General features: G+C 42.9%; 2 protein-coding genes across 2 annotated transcripts; one reads left to right on the forward strand and one right to left on the reverse strand.

Moving 5' to 3' along the window:
- Positions 1 to 1,378: 1,378 nt before the first annotated feature.
- On the reverse strand, positions 1,379 to 5,892 carry LOC306740347 (neurofilament medium polypeptide-like; the record flags this gene model as incomplete). The annotated part of the gene is made up of 4 exons (XM_079222483.1): positions 1,379 to 3,318; positions 3,414 to 3,538; positions 3,658 to 3,857; positions 5,142 to 5,892. 4 exons carry the CDS (start codon positions 5,890 to 5,892, stop codon positions 1,998 to 2,000), a joined length of 2,397 nt encoding a protein of 798 aa, XP_079078609.1. The 3' UTR covers positions 1,379 to 1,997.
- A 2,636-nt stretch (positions 5,893 to 8,528) lies between these two features.
- fancg (FA complementation group G) lies at positions 8,529 to 15,041 on the forward strand (the record flags this gene model as incomplete). Its single annotated transcript, XM_079221664.1, has 14 exons — positions 8,529 to 8,597; positions 9,246 to 9,348; positions 9,512 to 9,637; positions 9,740 to 9,912; positions 10,514 to 10,682; positions 10,958 to 11,088; positions 11,211 to 11,357; positions 11,564 to 11,724; positions 11,846 to 11,912; positions 12,083 to 12,399; positions 12,486 to 12,526; positions 13,295 to 13,468; positions 13,920 to 14,040; positions 14,759 to 15,041. The coding sequence occupies 14 exons, from the start codon at positions 8,529 to 8,531 to the stop codon at positions 14,859 to 14,861; spliced, it is 1,902 nt and encodes a 633-aa protein (XP_079077790.1). The 3' UTR covers positions 14,862 to 15,041.
- Positions 15,042 to 15,585: the final 544 nt, after the last annotated feature.

The following is a 15,585-nucleotide window of genomic DNA, read 5'->3' on the forward strand; positions in this document are numbered from 1 at the left end:
GTTGTGCATTTCCCAGTTGTATCCCCCTCCACCCTCACCTCTCTGTGCTGCTCTATTTATAGGCACTAGCTGATTATTATGCCATTGTGGTTCAGTCCTACAGCGAGCTGAGTCATTTCCCCAGAGAATTATGTCCATGGAATATGATATTTTGTAGTTGTTTCATCCTGCATACTTTAATGGAAGAAAAAGGGCTTGTTATTCAGGATGCTGATGTTCAAGGATTACTCTCATTTTAGGAATAGATATTAGCAGTCTACAGAAGTGTACGGCAGAAATATCACTCATTTTCTTTTACATTGGAGTGCTAATCCAACAGGATTTAACTGAATCCAGACATCCACGCCTCAAAGATTTATGGGTGTTTGTAATTGGAAGACCCACTGGGGCTGATTACTAGTTGAGTTACTACAATCAGGGACTCTCTTCATACGTGTACCTTCCTAGTTTTAGTTTAGTTTTTTTTATTATCTCATTCTCAAAAACAAATTCTCTTCAATGAAATGGATGTTTGACTAAATCTTTTCGATTTGATTATTTATGGGAAAATTGACTGAGTAAAAGGGCACATTCAAATTGAAACTAGCTTGTCTTGGTGCTACAACTTTATTTCCCAAAGCCTTACCGAAAGCTGATGCGGTAAGTATTATTATTATTATTATTATAATATGAGTAACATTCAAATGTTGTGACTAGAGAAAAAGACATTTGTAACTTCCACCTGTTGTGTTTTGGGACGTGGTTGATGATCCCATTAATACAAAGCCATCTATTACGTGAAAAGAGATAGAAATCAAAGAGAACCCTGAAATCCTACCAATGTCAGCCGAAGTGTATCCAAAAAAAGATGAGGAAATGCTTTTGTAACCGACTGCTGCACTCATTAATAAACCATATACAAGCTTAGCTATACCTTTTCTGTGGAAGAATAAATCATGGCAAATGAAAAAAATGACAGGATTTGTACCGTTAATTTTGTATGGTTTAAAAAGTGATGCTCTGTTCTGTATTAATCTAATGCCTGCTCATGGTACTGGGTGGTGTTCAGTGTGTGAACTTTCCTCTTTGGTGTGGCAGAGCTGGAAATAAAGAGGCAAAACTGAGTGTTCTGTACAAGCAAGCAGCAATGCTCCTGATTTATACATGAGCGTGGTCTCTGGGTCGTGAGGACGGGTGCAGTGGCTGCTGTGTACAGCTCCCCCTCTCCTCAGCCGCAATGCAGTGCAGTTACTCGCCGCATTTACCTTTCAGGCCTCAAACCGTATACGATTACTCTCAACACTTCTCCTTCATAAATCCTCACGAGGTCAATGTGCTATTGATTTTTTTTTTTTTTGCAGAAGTAAACTGATTAGCCCAAAAGCCTTTTGTGTTTGATTTTTCATTCTTTATTTATCTGTTTCATATTGCATATTCTCAGCAGTTTATACGTAACACATACTCATCATTGTCCTAGCATTGCAGACCAGTGAGACGTTGCAGTTCACCTGTCAGGAGAAGCTGCATTAAGGTGCACAAGCAAAATTCAAGTCTGTCTTAGTGACGTATCTGTAAATATAATATAGACATTTGTATCTCCTTAAATATACGTGTTTATATTCAATATCTGTCACAATCTTTAGCTTGACATTATTTTGACATCTCTACCCTTGAAGGCCTGTGTAGCAGTCCGCGTCAGCGGGATTCATTTTAAATGCACTTGTTATTCGTTAAGGGCAGTTGTCACATTCAGATAAAGAGTTAAGAGCATTCTGCATTCACTACAGTCATACATCAGAAGCATCGGGGGCGTGTAATGGCCATACTTGGGGAGCACAAGGTTATTTGCTACAGAAATCACTATTGCTTACATACCATCACCTGCTTTGCTTTGGACATTAAAGCGCCGTCTGAGCAGCTGGGTATATCCAGCCCCTTTCTCCTCAACCCCCCCTCCTCCTTCATAGTTCTTTGGCATCTCCTCCTCCCCTCATGCCTTGAATCACAGCGTATCAGTCTCACTTCTTGGCCTTCTCCTCCTTGCTCTCCTTTGTCTCCGTGCCAGAAGATTTCTCCGCCTTCCCTTCATCCTTTACCTCCTTACTCTCTTCTTTGCTAGCCTCCTTTGTTGCCTCTAGCTTCTTCTCATCTTTCTTGCTCTCAGTTTTCTCGGGTTCACTTTTAGGCGCAGACTTCTCCTCCGGCTTCTTCTCCTCTGGCTTCTTCTCCTCTGTTTTTACAGGCTCTGCCTTAGGGGCAGGCTTTGCCTCCGGCTCGGCCTTCTCTGACTTAGGAGCAGAGGGTTTCTCCTCCTTGGCGGGGGGAGCACTCTCTTTAGGCTCAGACTTGGGAGCAGGTTTGTCCTCTGAGGGCTTGCTGGGAGCAGCTGGTTTCGAAGCGTCATCCATCTTTGGCGCTTCCTCTTCCTTGCTCTCTTTCTTTGTATCAGCTTTGTCTGCCTTCTCTGGCTCTTTCTCCTTGGGCTCTTTCTTCTCTTCCTCCTTCACAGGTTGTTCTTTCTCCTTCTTCTCCTCTTTGACGGGCTGAGGCTTCTCCTCTTTTTTCTCTTCTTTAGGTGTGTCTTTGGCAGGGGCAGGCTTGGCCTTCTCTTTCTCTGGTGACTTTGGTTCAGGGGTCTTGGGACGAGGAGATTTAGATTCAGGGGATTTACTGGTCGGGGATTTTGACACCGGTGACTTTGACTCATCTCCTGCTGGGGATTTTGACACAGGTGACTTTGACTCATCCCCTGCTGGGGATTTTGACACAGGTGACTTTGACTCATCTCCTGCTGGTGATTTTGACACAGGTGACTTTGCCGGGGATTTGGGCATCGGGGATTTGGGCATCGGGGATTTGGCTGCTGGTGATTTGGATTCTGGTGATTTAGATACGGGGGATTTGACAGCAAGAGATTTAGGAGATGCAGGCTTTTCTGGAGATTTGGACTTCTCCTTTTCCTCACCTGCCTCTTCTTCCTCACCCTTCTCCTCTCCCTCCTCAACCTTCTCCTCTCCCTTTTCTTCCTCCTTCTCTTCTTCTCCCTCTCCTTCCTCCTCCTTATCTTCTCCTTCCTCACCTTCTTCCTCCTCTTCTTTGGTTTTCTCGCCTTCTTCTTCCTCTTCTTCTTTCTCTTCTTCTTTCTCTTCCTCATCCTCCTCTTCATCTGCCTCCTCTGTCACCTCTGTCACCTGGGTCTCATCTGTCTGTTCCTCCACTATGACTTTATCTGAGATCTCATCTCCTTTCACTTTCAAGTGGGAGGAGATTCTGCTCTCCAGGTAAGAGTACGGACCTCCTGCGGACACAAAGCGATTCTCCTCTCCCTCCAGTAACTTCCTGTTTTAAAGACAAAAGACACACAGTCAGCAAAAAATACTTTTGTCATTAAGAAGCCAAAATATTATTTGAATTATGTGTAAACCCAGACCCACCTATACGCAGCAATCTCAATATCTAAAGCCATCTTCACATTCAGCAGCTCCTGATATTCTTTCAGCTGGCTGCCCATCTCCCATTTGGTGGTTTTCAGCTCATTGTCCAGCTGGTTGATGGTCTCCTGCAAAAAAACAACGTGGCATTACAGGTCAAATGTCATACAGATGGTATAAAAATAAGTGAAATATTTGTGGTTTTCCATTGTGTGGGATATGTGAGATGTTTGTGTTAATTCCCTGCCTGTAGGGAGTTGAGGTCATCGTGGTGTCTGTCTTCATTTTCCATACGCTGCCTCTCCAGTGACTCCTTGGTTCCCCGAAGGGTCTCTAGCTCAATCGTGCGGCTCTGGAGCTGACGGCGGTACTCTATGATCTCCTCCTGGCTTCCACGAATTGCACCTTGGTTGGACCTAGCAGCTTCAGACAGACGCTCCATACGCACTGCAGATGTTGCATACAAAAGAATGTATTTAGAAGTCACATTTGCTGTCGCATACCATTGACTAGCTTATCCAAAGACAGTTCGACGTGACTTGCCGTCGAGATCAATTCTGCATTCTTACTCAGGCATTCATAGTTTGTCCTTTCTATTCTATAGTTTCTGAGACATTTGTCCTCAGAGAGTCTCTACTGGGAGCCTGAGTAACCTTGGCAGTGTCCATCTGTCATTCAGTAGACTGACTCAGCTCCCTCCCTCCTCCAAGCATGTTGCTGCAGTCAGCTGGACACCACACAGGGAAGGTCATTCAGTGTGCTCCTTTCACTGGTTATCAAGTCAGCATGTAGATGTGCAGCATGGGTCAATCTATAGTTCATTAAGTTCTGTGACACGCAGCTCAGATACAACCCTTCTTGGCCTTTAAAGTTGTTGATCGTGTATTTGTGCAGTACCACAAAGGTCACTATAATCATAAAGAGGATTCTCACAGGGGTTCATCCATCATCTATATATCATATCTACTTGTATAGCTTAGCTACTTGCATTCTTATTGAACTCAAATCGCCACATCGAGAGGATGCCTTGTCTGCCCACAAACAGTGACCTTGAACGTTTCTATTCGTAGGTTCAGGGTAAGAGAGACACAGTAGGGCGAAAGCAAGTACACACCCACTGTAACCCAGTGAGAGTGCAAATTAATCTTAGTCGCCTCTCTGTGTGACATCTCTCTCCTGCAGTGCTTGCCTTAAGTACATATTATCATTCTGCGGCAACGATGCACCCGCAGAAAGGTCCACTGGTTAAATTATTGATATATTTCTATATATATTTCTATGTATCAATATATATATATATACATATATATATGTATATATATATATATATATATATATATATATATATATATATATATATATATATATATATATTGATCTATCGGCATTATATAGTCATGGTATCTGCATTGACTTGTATGTGCAACCTAGTAGGTTGGGATAAAAGTTACCAGATCTTTTAATCGGAAAATATTTAGAATTCAGCATACTTAATAGCTTGAGTGTTGATGGTCTCATCCAAAAGTAAGTGCCCCTTGTAACCTTGATTTGATACACTCATTCACCTAAAATCACATAATGCATTACAATTGGGTTACAATTATGCGACAGGGTAATTTAAAAGTCCCAGGGATGACTATCGACTTCAGCACCACGGACAGAGAACACTATACTGCACACGGAAGTTTGGCTTATTTTTGTTTTAACTTTCCCCTTATTGACCCAACTCACCGTTGAACCATTCCTCCGCCTGAGTTGAGCTCTTGGATGCGTGACCGTCCAGCTGCGCGCGGATCTCTCGCAGTGCGCCGGTGACGTCCGTCTTCAGAGTGTCTCGCATGTCGAAGCTCACCTGCGCGCCATGAATCTGCTCGAGGAGCTCCGCCACCTCTTCCTCGTGGTTCTTCTTCAGGAAAACAGCCTCCTCCTCCATGGCACGAAACTTCTTGTCCAACTCCGTCCGCGCCAGCCGGCACTCCTCAACATACTTTTTCATGGTGCGCGCGGCCGCATCCAACTCTTCCCGGTTTCGCGCCTCATCATCCAGCCTGACCCGCAGGTGCTGGATGTCTTCCTCCAGGTGCTCGTGCTCCAGAGTTGCGCGGGCCTTCTCCCCGGTCAGCTGCTGCAGGAGACCCTTCAGGTCGCCCAGCTCTCGCTCGTAGTGCTCTCCAACCGAGGCGCGCCCGGCCTGGCTCTGCCGCAGAGCTGCCGCTTCCGCCTCCAAGTTGCGGTTGTGCATCTCCAGGTTGCGCACCTTGTCGATGTAGCCGGCGAACCGGTCGTTCAGAGTCTGCAGAATCTCCTTCTCGTTCCTCCGTGTCATGTCGCCATTGAAGGTGTCCAAGCCGTCCACGGAGGGTGGCTGGCTGTAGTTGAGGCGGCGGCGCTGGGAGTGAAAGCCGCTGGAGGACACGGTGGCAGGCCGAGCCTTGCGGTACGAAGTCGGGCCGAAGAGGTGGTGGTCTACCGTGAAACTCATGGTGGCTGGGCCGGATGAGAACTGACTGCAGCAACAGCGAGAGCTCTGGGTTTATATAGGAGGGAGGAGAAACTCACTAGTCAGCACCAGGACACACTCTATTTAAAGAGATATCTGCCTGCGCAGGAATATATGTACCCTAATCAGTGTAGTTATTGATGAGTTGTATTTTTACTGAAGGTGTTAATAGGGTGTTTTTCATCAAAGCAACAAAGCTTAATAATAGTTTTATAGCATGTAAAACATGTTCGAACATCAGTTTAAACTTAATTTAAGACATGTTGTGTAGAAATACACTTGGAATAATAGTTACTGTAAATGATCAAGACATGAGTCATTGTCGGCCTATCCCATACTGTCAAGTATTGCTCTTTTTTATAAACAGCCCATATCAATTACTTTTGCAAGAAATTACACATTTGAAGACATACATTTATATTTTGGGTATGCGGTGGCTAAAATCTGTGTGAACTAATTGTGCAGTGTGTTCTGCTGATGCTCTCTGTAGCTGTATTGCTGCAGTGTGAGTTTGCAGATCCACGCCAACCCCTCTGGGAGTCAACTCAACTGCTGTGCCATTGACAGACTCTCTCTCTCTCTCTCTCTCTCTCTATCTCTCTCTCTCTCTCTCTCTCTCTATCTCTCTCTCTCTCTCTCTACAAAACACCCACAAGGTGTGTTTCTCCCGATATATCCGAAACATTACTTTGAATCTATTTCTTCTTTTTTGTTGTTGCAGCAGAGTACACAATCTCCAGATGTGCACATGCAGTGGCACTGACATAAGAAACAAAAACAGCAGCAGCATTATAGTGCATGTGCACTGATCTACGGTGATACAGCACTCACACAAAACCCAACTGAGCTGCCTCTGCTGATCTAAAGGGATGTCTGTTGTTCTCACTATTGATTTCTAAAATTTAGGGTGAGTGAGTTTACTCCGCATGCCTTAAAGGAGCATGGACGGTGAATACGCCTTTCCCTTGAGACACTGTTGAAGAAAAGCCGGTTCAGCGCACAGTAATTTCTCTGTCTCAGCCATTCTTCGTCCCTGCATGCAAATACGTGTGTTGTCAGCCCAATGCCACCCAGGGGACTGTGTGACACTCAAGGCCCTAGCATGCAGCAATCAAGTCTTAATTAAGGTGCTGAAATCTTATTTTCAAAGGTGAAACACATTACATTGTATCATTCTATTTCTGAAATGTCTTAAATAGTGTGCAACATGTTAGTTTGCTATTAGTTAAATATATATGTTCCAGTGTGATTTGCACCACATCTCACATGTTCATAGGGGTGGAAGGCCATGGGACAGAAATAGCATGGATCATATCCCCTCCCTCCACTCACTTCATGTTTAATAAATAAGGGAGCAGAGTAGCATAATTCAGTTGTGACGTTATCAGGATCTTGGTTACAGTATAGCTCATGTTCCTCAATCTCTTGTTATTTGAACCAAAAGTAAACAGCTGAAGTCTACAGAAAAAAAGTCATTCTGTGTTAGAATATACCTGCTGGAGAATAATCTCAAACATGGACACATTTGAGGTTTTATTAGTGAGTGCATGCAAGAGTATATTCGTAATCTAAACAGTGTTACGCCTCACTGTTGGGGAGCTGTACAATTCAGGCCGATTTTGGACTGTTGTTGTTTTTTTTAATCAAAACCAGTCTGCGCTTTAATGTGATCATGGGTGGATTCATCACAGTAGCAAGTTTGAGGTCCTATACCATGTGAATGGCATTGGCAGAGGGATAGCAGAAAAGGAGGTGGGAGGCTCCTGCTATGTAATGACCTTGTCCTTGAAGGGATGGATGGACAGAGGGAGACAAACAGAGATGGAAAATAGCAGGATCGATGCAGAGGAAAATGTCACAAAACGTGAAACCCATCCTAAAGGGGGGAGAGAAAAAAACGTGTTTTGTGTACATGGTTGTGTGTGCATGCCTATGTAGCTGCAAGTGTGTAAGAGTATATTGTGGAGCAGTGGTCAGGACTTATGCTTGTTTTTCCATGGTAGTATATTTAGAGCTTTCTGTGATTTGAGACAATGAAAGAAATAAGGAGCTGGGAGGTTGCAGTCAGGGAACAAGATGGTGCACTAACGGGGATGATAGAGGGATGAAAAGACAGGACTGGAATTGGGTGAGAAAAGGGAGAGTCACCTTGGGAGGGACAACTAGAAAAATGGCTGTCCTGGCAGTCTTAGGGATGACTCAGCAGCAATACAATTACGGTCTTGGCTTGCGTGCACTTGCTTTGTGCTGAATACATTAAGGTGGTGCAATTGTTAGTGTGCCTGTATGTTTATTTTAAGCGCTACAAAAGTAGTAACACAAACAGCAGAAGCACTTCACAGTTGGATGGCAGTAAAAAAAAAAAGAAATCCTTAAATTGAAGTTTCCAGAACACAAGTAAAATTAGCTCTATCACAGCACCACCTGCAGGACGGCTAGCAGACTGACGGTGTAGTTTCCTGATTTGTCCACAAGGGGCAGCGCAGCTTCACTGTACTGCACGAAACTCCCTCATGTTTACTTCCTGTGTTAGATAGCTCCCCTTTGACCAAACGAGGGAAAGTTTAAAACAAACACCACGAACTTGTTCACAAAGCAGCGATATAAGATGTGATAAAATGCATCAACCACTGTCTTTATTAGAAAGATGGATCCAGGAAAACAACGAGTTGGTAAACACGTGGAAGGTAGGATGTTAGCAGAGTGTTTTCAGCGATACGTGTTTAAACGTGAGCCTCTACCACATTAACGTTAATAAATAGCCTGCCGAATATATATTTTTGGGGAAATTGCAATTAACAACCTGTCTTCTTTGGTGTATTGATTATTTTAGAAAACAAAAATAACCAGAGGTAGAAGAGGCATCCATATCTTTTCATGTAAAGTTATTATGACAATGTCATCGTATAACAGCCTGCATTCAAAGAGTATTGAAAGTAAAATATACTTCAAATATTAAAAGTAGAAGTAGTCCTTATGTAGAATAGCCTCTCTCCATGAATAGCACATGCTACATTATTATTATTATTACGGATGTATTAACATGTAAGCAGTATTTCAATGTTGTGGGTGGTTGAGATGGAGCTGATTTTAACTAATTGATATACTGCTGAGTTATACTATTTATATGTATCAATTAAATACCGTTTGTCATATGTTTTGCATGTGCAATCTCTTTTGAGAAGTAACTTAAAACGTTATCTAATAGATGTTATGGAGTAAAAAGCACTCTTAGTATTTCCCTCTAAATGTAAGTAAAGCATGAGTACCTCTAAATTGTACTTGGAGTAATTAAGTAAAGTTTCCAGTTGGCTTTCACTTCATTGTTTCCGCAGCAAGAAGCAGGAGGCGATGCTTCGACCCGAGACCAGAACCAGAACCTCACCCGTCTGATATGGTGTTCCTCTGAGTTTCACAAACTTTTAATCAAAATCCAAGGTGCTCCATCTCCTTCATAATGGTCACATCAATTTATTTTGGGGTAGTGGGATTTGATTGTAGCCACACTCGGAGGTCTTCAGGAACTCAGGCTTAATTCTGGTGGAGAGCTTGGCTGTTACCTCTATGCGTCCTTTCCTTTCCCCACGCCCTTCTCCTGCAGGTATCCCTCCTGTTGCAGATCACACACGGTTGGAGCTAACAGTGGTGTACAATGCCTGTGTGTGCTCCATTGCTCGGTCTCAGTTCTCAGAAGCTGAGCTGCTCCTCACACAAGCCACAGAGAGAGGTAGGCTGAGGACCATGGATGTAGATGACACAGGAACTCACGCCATACATTCAGTTTTGTTTAACAGCTCTGTCTTTACCAGCCTGCTCTTGTCCTCTGTAGTTCTACAGATGACAGGAGATGGCCCTGTTGCTTCAGACCCTCTTGTTTTTTGGAGAACAGCTCTCAAATCACTGGGAAACACAGCTTTGAATCCCTCCGTACTATATCTTCTCTGTCTGCAGTGGGCAATATGGCTGGCCACCTGCCAGCTGAAAACTATACAGGGATTTCAAGTAAGATCTTGTTTTTAGGCTGTGTTCCCTCACTTATGTTGTGTTGTTTAAAGCATCTGCATCTGTTTAGGCTATTGAGGTGGTTGTGATCTGTCCAATGTGGACCAAACAACTGTACTTAGTCCTCCTAAAACCAATAATCTCAGTTAGCAGTCAGTTTCCAAGTGAACTCCACCATGTTTGGTTTGTGATGTAACCAGTGAGAAGGCTATGTGCTATGGATATGCTCCATATATATGTATACATGCATAAATGCATAAGCTAATCAACTCATCATTTTAGTGTTCAGGCCATGATGTCATCTTCCTCTACATATATCATGGAACGTTGTTATTCATGATACAAATGCCTCATAGCGACTACCATACCAAGTGTAGTTGGTACCATTTACCATTCATATTCCAATCCCATAAATAAATTGAATATTTTGTACTTTTGTTTGTTTGAAGAAATACATTACAAACCCAAACTTTATTAAATGGAAGTGCAATTTCCCCCTCTCTCTTCCTGTCTCTGCCAGCAAAATGTATATTTGCCGGTGTCTAGTCCCCAACTGTGTGGTATACTGTAAAACCATACTTTATTATTTCCTGTAATGCAGGATGAGCTGTTCTCAGTGTTTGAGACCCTATCTACTGGAGTTTGGGGTGAGGAGTTGAGCGTGCCAAGTAGCAAGTCCTCTGACGTTCTTCTACTGGTGATGGACCAAAGAAGGCTTATTGATTTGTTGCAGATCTGTACTTTCATTGCCCAAGGTCAGCAACATTCATGTTTTACATTCCACATATTGAGGGAAAAGATAGTTGTCTATGACCAGATATATTTATTATATGAAGCTTAAGCAAAGAGTTAATGTCTTTATTTTTCCTAAATATATATTTCACCTTGGTCTAATCTTTTCACTTTTTTGCACTCTTGCCACCAAGAGAGAAATGAGGCACACCAACTCAGCACAGGAACAAATGTATCTCATTGCTAGCGTTTGTATTATTTTGTAATTAATAATGATATAATAATACTAATAATTAATGTATGTTTCATTAAGGTGCAGAAAGATTGAGTGAGGGCCAGAGTTCAGAAGCGCTGTCTGGTCTGCAGACAGCTTCCTCCCTGCCTGCTCCCAGAACTCTGATAGCCTGCACACACCTCCTCTCAGGCGCCTGCCTTGCCCATATGGTACACATGCAGACAGAGTTTTGACAAACGGGACAGAAACAGACCAGGAACTTCTATTACTCATTGGCAACAGGTTTGAGCATTTGCACGCAGTGAGAATGTGTGTTTAAATTTGTCTCCAGAGCCGCCCTCAGATGGCCTTGCAGTGTTACAGGGTGGCACTGGAGACAGACTCCCGGTGTGTGTGTGCTCTGTACCGGAGCATGCTAATTTACCGACAGCTTGGCAACACACAGGCTGAGATACAAGCTCTTCGTTTGCTGCACTCTGTGAGTACCACAAGTAATCAGTACGTACAGGGAAAGCAAAAAGATGCCAAATGTCTGTTAAATGTGTCTTATTGTTTGTATTGTAGAATTATATACATTATTGTTATTGTTAAGTAAAATATATTTGTCGTAGTGGAATAGCTCTCAGCAGGTGAGCCAAAACTTTTATCTGTGTACTGAATCATGAAGCCTCTCTTGTCCCACAGACTTTAATGCTGCCCTCTACCACGGAGCCTGCTCTGGCTGGTACTCATCTCCTCCCTCCGTCCTTACTGCTGCGCAGCCAATCACTGAGCAGCCTGCTCTTAGTTCCCTCTGCCCTCTCCGTGCTTCACAGTCTTGCCCTGAAGTGTGTGCTCCATGAGAGGTGAGAAGAAAGGTCGGTTACTGGTACCTCAGCAATGCTAAAACCCAGAAGACGGACATAGAGATGAGAGTAATGAACGCAGTGCACATAGTAGTTGTTAAATGTGTGCTTTTCCTTTCAGGGTGTCCGAGGGTGTGGAATATTATTTGGACCTGCTGGCTACACTTCACTCAGAAGATCAACATGGAGTAAGACTGAAAACAAACACGCAACATTATTTAACAATGAGCGTTGGGTATTTTGACATTTATATTCATATTTGCATGCTATGTGCTCCTCTTTGAGAAGTCATAATGTGTTAAGAATACCTTTATTGATACATTAATTGACTTCTGTTTGCCGCATACCTCCGTCTCAGGTGCATGCTGAGGGCCCTCCCCTTCCCAAGTTGCCTGAGCTTTACCTGCAGGCTGGCGCTGCCTTGCTCATGGCCCGACGGGCCGCTGATTGCATGGCGCTGTGCGATGAAGTCATCACTACGGCACTGGAGCTGCTGCCTGGGAAAGTGGTGTTGGAAGAGCCGGAGGAGAAGTGTGAGGCTGAGACCGGGGCTCTGTGTGCAGAGGGTGGAGATAGGGTGGGGATGCTGCTCTGGGTGGGTGCTGCCTATCTCCTCCAGGGTCACTGCCACACTTACCTGAGGGACTGGAAACAAGCTGTTACTCACTACACAAGGTCTGTCAAAGGAAATCTTTTATAATTCCAAAACACTGATGACAGGTACGAATGTCAGACACATAAGACTGTGCTCTGCATTACAGGTGTTTCAACCTGCTGGTGAAGGTGCATTTTAAAAAGAGAGGTGAGTACTTTAATTACTTTTTTTGATACTTTGGAGATTTTTTATTTATTTATTTGAACCTTTATTTAACCAAGAAGTCCCATTGAGATTAAAAATCTCTTTTTCGAGGGAGACCTGGCCAAGACAGGCAGCAGCATAAAAAAAACACATAGTTACAGACAGAAAACACAGAACAAGACAAGTTAAAAGAAACTAAAAGCTAAGAGACAGTGACGTAACAGAGTTAATTTAAGAAACATTTACATTTTTGGAACCTGCCACTATTTTCTTTTATTTTCTTCTTCTTTCATTCTAGATTTAAAAACAGTAAGTGGTATCAGTTCCCTGAGCTTTAAAACATTCCGCAACATATTCCATGATGAAGGGGCAGAGTACACAAAAGCCCCTTTTCCCATTTCCGTTCTGGCATTTGGGACAGTGAGCATAAAAAGATACATTTTACATATTTTTTTGTACGCAGCCTGCAGCAGTGATACTAAACTTGCGGCCTGCGGGCCAGAGAGGGTGCTGGGTGGCCCGCTGACCTTTTTTTAAGTCAACTAATAAGCAATGGGGATTTATTTTGTACTTTCAATGTAAATAAAGTGCCAGAGTACATAAAAAAGGATTAAAATAGACTAATAGAGCTGGTTTATGGTCCGTGCTTAGCGATGAATGTCTGTTGTGTGTTTACTAACTGGCCCTTAGCCTCCTGTCATTTTGCAAAGGTTTGGTATTCTTGCCCGACAGCTCCTCTTACATTTTAGTCTGTTGTTTGTTTAATTGCAGGTTGCCAACCACAGATTCCCAGTGCAGACATGGTGGGCATGCAGGGAACAGATCTATATATCCTTCAGAGGTTAAAGGGGCTTTCACTTGCTGGTAGGGGCATCAGCTTCACCCAGACAGACCAACTGAGGGAGGCACTGAGAGACCTGCAGCTCAGCATGCAGGCATTCCCAGGTAAACGCCACAGCTGTAACCTAACCTACAATGTAACAGTAATAATGTCAATGCAGAGGGTAGAAGTAAGTTACGGCCAGTCAAATGCACTTTAGGCCTCTACTTGAGAATTATGAACTACTATTTGAATAGTGTTTATCTGTATATCTGTAATGTCTGTTCAGAATGTGTTGGTAATGACATTACAGCAGAAGGCTCTGAATGAATGTGAAACTAACTTTCCACAAATCATCTCTGTTCTTTTATGAGGAGCAGATAAATGTTTACTGAAACTACAATTTTCACCTCTTATCTTTCAGCTTTTTATACACAATACCAACAGTCCTGCACATGTATAAGCCAAGAACTGTGTCAATTGGACATGATTGTACCGTAGAACTGTAGTTAATCTGTATTTGGTTTGTGAGGTCCTTTGTGAGAACATGTAATAACGCAGCATTTACTGTCTCAGAGTGTACAGGTGCAGGGCTGTGGTGTGGTGAGGTGCTGTGGAGGCTTGGCAGGAGACAGGAGGCAGTAGCTTGTTGGGAAAAGACCTGGAGCTTCACCCCACAATCACAGTATGTCATACAGTATGTGCACACTTCACCCCTGTCCACACAAAATGCATATCTGGTAACCTGGTTACACGTGTACAGCTCTAAATACAGGTGTGAATGTGCCCAAAACCGTAGAGTGAGGTGAATGCGGATCCATCCCCAACCATGCTTAAGATGTTTTTTGCTCAACTTAATGTACATAAAAGACGAACACTAAAACAGTTCTATTTCTATTAGTTATTCGTTAGACAACTTTAAAATCGTACAACCAAAATGCATGCAAAAGAGAAATGTTTGATTTGTGGTGGTGGTTTACCAGAATCTTATTCTGATTCTGATTCTATTCCACTGTACCTACAATATATATTAATAAGAACATGTTTGAGATTTTAACTGTAGGTTGATGCATCACAGAGGGACTACTATAATGTCCACTAGCTGTTTGGTCAAGATTGCCATGTGCAAATGTACATTTTCTTTCTTCAGCAGAGGACACACTAGAGATAAAGTCAAATATGAATAGGGAGGCTAAGACCTGATTACCAGTTGTTATACAAAATGCATTTGAATCGCATTCTGATGCCACATGTGAACTGGAGTCTGTCACATTTGGATCTAGATACTATCCGATAAGGTGCTGATTTAAGATACTAGTTCGATCAAAGATTATGCCACTAGTTGTTTTGAAGCACATTTACTGTGCTTTGATGTTAATGCTTCTTCTTACTGGTTTATGCCTTTTGTTTTGCAGGAGTCTATCGGTGTATCTACAAGAACCTCAGTCTGGCCCTTTGTTGGACTCCACGGAGCTGCGCCGCAGAATACAGGATATTGGTTCTACCTTGTCAACCTAGAGATACCCTATCACTTACTGAACAGGATCAACTGTCTCTGGCCTGTGAACTGAAACCCATACACAGAACAAACATGTATCTACTGGGACAGTGAAATGAAGCATCTGGAAAGGGCTTGCAGTGTTTGAGACTGCGAACACAGTGTGGGTGGTAAACCTAGCAGTTGGTTTATGGATGAAATGAACATTACTTGACACACAGTACTTTGGTCACTGAGGGTCTGGCTTGTAGGAAATACATTGTGTATTTTGGAAAGGCAAGTGTACTCAAGACTTTAACTTGAATAAATGATTATGTTTGTTACGGTAATGCACAAGACCTAGTATTAAATACCATATGCTGTGATGCTGCTCTAAAATGCCTCTTATATATCGATGTATCAATTGTATGGAATGCTCCTCCAAATATAACGCACAAATTAATTCTTACTGTTATTTACACGTATACTGTTATGATCACGAGTTAAAGCCCAAATTCATGTTTATAAGACGCCAATAAGACGCTTCAATAACAACGCGGTGCAAATGTATTGGATGACATAAGTTAGATGACAGGCTTAAATGACCAATTAGAGGGAAGTTGTTGAAAATAGGAACCGCCTACTAATTTATAATTGGCCAAATTGCCAAAATATTCTCGAGGACGCGAGACTCTAGAATCTCTCATTGGTTGCCGAAACTGATGGCCAGCCTTCAGCCAATCAGAAAGCCGAATGCGTGCGGGT

Source organism: Taurulus bubalis, assembly GCF_910589615.1.
Source record: "Taurulus bubalis genome assembly, chromosome: 8".
NCBI lineage: Eukaryota > Metazoa > Chordata > Actinopteri > Perciformes > Cottidae > Taurulus > Taurulus bubalis.